Source organism: Rutidosis leptorrhynchoides, chromosome 2 (assembly GCF_046630445.1).
Source record: "Rutidosis leptorrhynchoides isolate AG116_Rl617_1_P2 chromosome 2, CSIRO_AGI_Rlap_v1, whole genome shotgun sequence".
In the NCBI taxonomy this organism is placed as follows: domain Eukaryota; kingdom Viridiplantae; phylum Streptophyta; class Magnoliopsida; order Asterales; family Asteraceae; genus Rutidosis; species Rutidosis leptorrhynchoides.
Window position 1 is genome coordinate 376,097,136 of NC_092334.1, and position 4,999 is coordinate 376,102,134.

The 4,999-nt window shown below is 32.8% G+C and overlaps 1 protein-coding gene across 1 annotated transcript; it reads right to left on the reverse strand.

Annotated features, from left to right (window-relative positions):
- Positions 1-1,079: 1,079 nt before the first annotated feature.
- LOC139892077 (F-box protein CPR1-like) lies at positions 1,080-2,403 on the reverse strand. The gene has a single exon (XM_071875110.1). The coding sequence runs from the start codon at positions 2,344-2,346 to the stop codon at positions 1,225-1,227; it is 1,122 nt and encodes a 373-aa protein (XP_071731211.1). The 5' UTR covers positions 2,347-2,403; the 3' UTR covers positions 1,080-1,224.
- Positions 2,404-4,999: the final 2,596 nt, after the last annotated feature.

Genomic DNA, 4,999 nt, shown 5'->3' on the forward strand with positions numbered 1-4,999 from the left:
ATTGCTCTAGGATTTAAAGTACAAAGAAAAAAGCTATCATTGGCGTATGCATACTAAATGATCAAATTATATGAGCAAAATACAACTGTTATATCATTTTTATGTACGTTAATGACAGTATAAAAGGTTATCGTTAGAATAATCGTGATATTGTTTGTAAAAGTTAATTTCAATGTGTAGGTTTCTTAATCTTTTCATGTTTAGTCAATTTGGGATTTGATATCCTACTGGTTAAATGCTATTTAATCTTTTCAGGTTCTTAATCTTTTCATGAATATACCATCCGTTCGAACAAAAGTTGTTCTAACTCAGGCTAACATGTTCGAACTCAGGTTCGATTAGACAGGTGTTCTAACTCAGACTAACAAAATATATGAGGCACCAACAATAGAGGATCGGTATACTTAACTGACATGAACAAATGAACTAATTATTAATCTATTGAAGGTGCAGACCTGGATGCAAGGGGCTTCAAGATTACTCGTAAAGGGGCACCACCCATTACTACATTTCTCATACATGCAACCATTTTCCATCTCTTTAATTTACGTAATGGTAGGTTGATTCTGATTGGCTAAGCATGCTATTTTTACTGTTTAAACTGAATGCTTTAACCCGACCCGCCATAAATTATTTTTATTGTTTAAACTGAATGTAACTGGCCTGCTATGGAAGTTGATAATGGTTTCTGTATTTGGATTTCCTTTTCAGATACTCTGTTCGTCTTCACGCTGTTCGTCTTGTTCCGCAGTTTCAACGACTGCTTAATCGCCGCTTACACAGGTTTTACTTTTTTTTTTTACTTGTGGTATTTGGTTGTTTACTCTCTGCACAACCGACAATACTCACTAATGTGATCACTCATCAAGTTCCAGTGTAACAAAAACTTTGTGTTTTATCTTAATCGATCATGACAGGTTATATATGTGAATAACACACATCAAGGGAAACATTGGGTTATAAGGAATACACCTTTTATTGAAAATAAAAATCTGCAATGAAAGACTCCAGCAAGGTACTATAAGCAAAAATAGAGGGATTACAATCACTCACTAATCCAACTTGAAACACAGGTCTATTCCAAATTAAGAATCATTCACTAAAACTACTTAACATTTCATAAAGTCTGAAGTTAAAAGTGCAGTCTAGAAACTCAACTATATTATCAAGTATCACACTTCAGACTCTACCCAAATGCATTACGGAAATAAAGCAAGTGATGTTCTACCGAAAACGTTTAAGTGATTCAAGGCTTTCAACATACGTACCATAAACCATGACCTTTTGGCACCATTTAATTTTTACACTTGTGCATCTTCTTTCATCCATCTTGTATATAAAAAATTTATTCGCATCATTATTACCCAACAAAATATCCCGATTGCTGACTTGAGCAAAAAACTCAAAACATGGATGCATATTGTTCTCAAAGACACAACATTTTGTCCATGACATATGAACCCCATACTCCTTCATCACCCACAATTCATAAAAGTTATCCGGACTGAGCAACCCATCACACAGAACACCAACTAATTTCCCACCAAGAGCAAAGACCCGGGACACCTTATCTAAATCATAATTGAATGAATCAGGTAACCCGATTTCACAAAATTCTTCATTAGCCAAACTGAAGGCAGCAATAGTCAACTTTGAGCGTCTGTTTCTTACTACCCAGTGAAGATTATTGTTCAAGAGTACTCCTGGACATTGACTATGACTATATTGATCATGTTGTTGGTATGGAAAATTAGTCAACATGTTCCATGAGTTGTTACGTAAACTATATACGCTTACAGTTTTGCACATAGAATCAGAATCTGAAACGCTCATTCCAGAAATGGAGATGACTTTATAATCATCCTTGGAAGAATCGTAACCAAATCCATATGTTGTTCCATGTATACTTTTTGCAACCGGAACTTTCTCTCCTGTAGTTGGATTGACTATACAGAGGTTATTATATACATCACTGGCTAAAAGAAGCCCATTGCAAGACCCTAGTATCTCAACCAATGGTTTATAAAAATTCAGAAATTTAGCATTTACGGTTGCACGTGAGGATTGGGTGTTGAGTTGTTTTATACCGACTGAGTAGAGACTATCACCTTCATCCGGAACTAAAATTATGTGGGTGGGGTCAGGATTGAGGTTGTTTTCGGTGTAGATATGAATATGAGTTTTGATAAAATTGGGACTGGATATCAGGGAGTACCATCGTTTTGAAACGGATTTGAAACGGCCTAGAGATTTAGGTGGTAGAAAAGGTAGGATTGCTTCGACCAGGTCCGATGGAAGGTGTTTTAGGGCACACATCTTTTTTTGAACGGCATTTAGGGCACACATTGGGTCCGACAACAATTAGGGAGATAATAACCAATGCAATTTTGTGCAAAATATAATTAGGGTTTATTAAGGTAGTTAAGAAAAGAAAAGTATGGTTCCTGTAATTTTACCTCTGCCGCTACTTTGCTGAGGCGTTGGAGATTTCAATCAGACTCAAACGTTGGTGTTTTAGAGTTCCATCGTCTCTCGAGTAGCAATTGTTTACCGTGAAAACAAGTTTTGGGCTATCCAGTATCGATCATGAAATAAATTGGACCCATTAATGCTCTTGGGCCAACTTTGGAATTCTGTCACATAATAGTAATCCAAATAATATTTTATTAATCTTTTCTACTTTCTTTTTTTTTTTTTTTTTAAATGAACGAACTAACAAATAGACAAATTCATCCAAAACATCAAATACGACAACAGAACATATGTTTTTTAACCTATAGCTTTGTAGAACTTGAAGATGACGGTCGCAAAGTAGTTCGGAGAATTAAGAACCTCATGAATAACCTCAGTTCCATCAACAACTTCAATCAACACTTTCACATTCACATCATGAATAATCTCATTTTTATTAAACTACTAGTCACTGCGACATAACGATATTAATAATTACTATTAATATTAATATTACTAATAATAATAATTTTAATAATAATAATATTGAGTTTTGAGGGATAATTAGTTTTTATTTTTTTAATTAAATGATAGCTCGACGCCTAGTTCAGTAGCTCGTTTGCATTTGCATCCCAATACGAGTGACTTTAGGGTTGTTAAGCGCCAAAAGATTGGTCTCCTAGAGTAGTTTTCTCGATTGGTCTAAGGGACTCGAACTGGTTGAGGGATTCATCTTGTACGATCAGATGAAGGATTTTCGATAAGAAATAGATTATAGGATGTAGATTAGTATCCTGCAATACATAATTTACATATGCATATATAATACTAAAATCCCATAAGTTACGGAGGAATCTACGGAAGCTGTCAGGCAAAGGTAACAATAACAAATACGCTAAGATATGAATTTATCTATACACTGTCTATGCAATAGAGGCAGTAAGACGTGTCTAGACTTTAAGGATGATAAGAAAATAATTTTCGACACTAATGATAAGCAAAACTTTTGACATGCAGACACGGTCGAAGTCCAGACTCACTAATGCATCCTAACGACTTATCAGTTACACACACTAATGCAGACCTGGTTCGCTAAGACCACCGCTCTGATATCAACTTTCATGACCCGTCCTAATCCATCCGGACGAAGTCCATATCGATTATAAACGATTCACAATAGTTGATTACATCGCGAGGTACTTGACCTCTATATGATACATTTTACAAACATTGCATTCGTTTTTGAAAAAACAATCTTTCTTTATTTCGAAAGTTGACGGTATGCATACCATTGTATAATATATCTAACTATAATTGACTTAATAATAATCTTGATGAACTCAACGACTCGAATGCAACGTTTTTTGAAATATGTCATGAATGACTCCAAGTAATATCTCTAAAATGAGCAAATGCACAGCGGAAGACTTCTTTCGTACCTGAGAATAAACATGCTTTAAAGTGTCAACCAAAAGGTTGGTGAGTTCATTACTTTATCATAACAATCATTTCAATATTTTAATAGACCACAAGATTTCATATTTCAATACACATCCCATATATAGAGATAAAAATCATTCATATGGATTGAACACCTGGTAACCGACATTCACAATATACATATAAGAATATCCCCATCATTCCGGGATCCTCCTTCGGACATGATATAAATTTCGAAGTACTAAAGCATCCGGTACTTTGGATGGGGCTCGTTGGGCCCGATAGATCTATCTTTAGGATTCGCGTCAATTAAGGTGTCTGTTCCCTAATTCTTAGATTACCAGACTAAATAAAAAGGGGCATATTCGATTTTGATCATTCAACCATATAATGTAGTTTCGATTACTTGTGTCTATTTCGTAAAATAGTTATAAAAGAAGCGCATGTATTCTCAGTCCCAAAAATATATATTGCAAAAGCATTTAAAAAGGGAGTAATGAAACTCACATTACTGTATTTTGTAGTAAAAATACATATGACGACATTGAACAAGTGTAGGTTTGGCCTCGAATTCAGGAACCTATATCATTTATATATATATATATTAATACACATAATCGTAATCAAATAAATTCATATTTTATATCTAAAATTATATATCTTATAATTTGTACATATTTAAAATAGTTAATATTTATTTAGTTTAATATTATATTTAAAATTAATAATTTATTATATGTAAATATTTATATAAATAATCATTATATATAATTATATGTAATATTATGGTATTTGGAATATATATACACTTATATAGAAAATACTCATTTGTTATAATAATATTGTCATTGTAAAAGTAGTGATCATAATAATAATAGTAAAAATAGTAATAATAATAATAATAATAATAATAATAATAATAATAATAATAATAATAATAATAATAATAATGATAATGATAATGATAATGATAATGATAATGATAATGATAATAATACTACTATTAATAATAATAATATTAAAATTGAGTAACTACCTTTAAGCCTTTCCTAAAAATAAAAATAAACGCCTTAGACAGGGCTCGAACCGACGACCTCCCGCTAACACA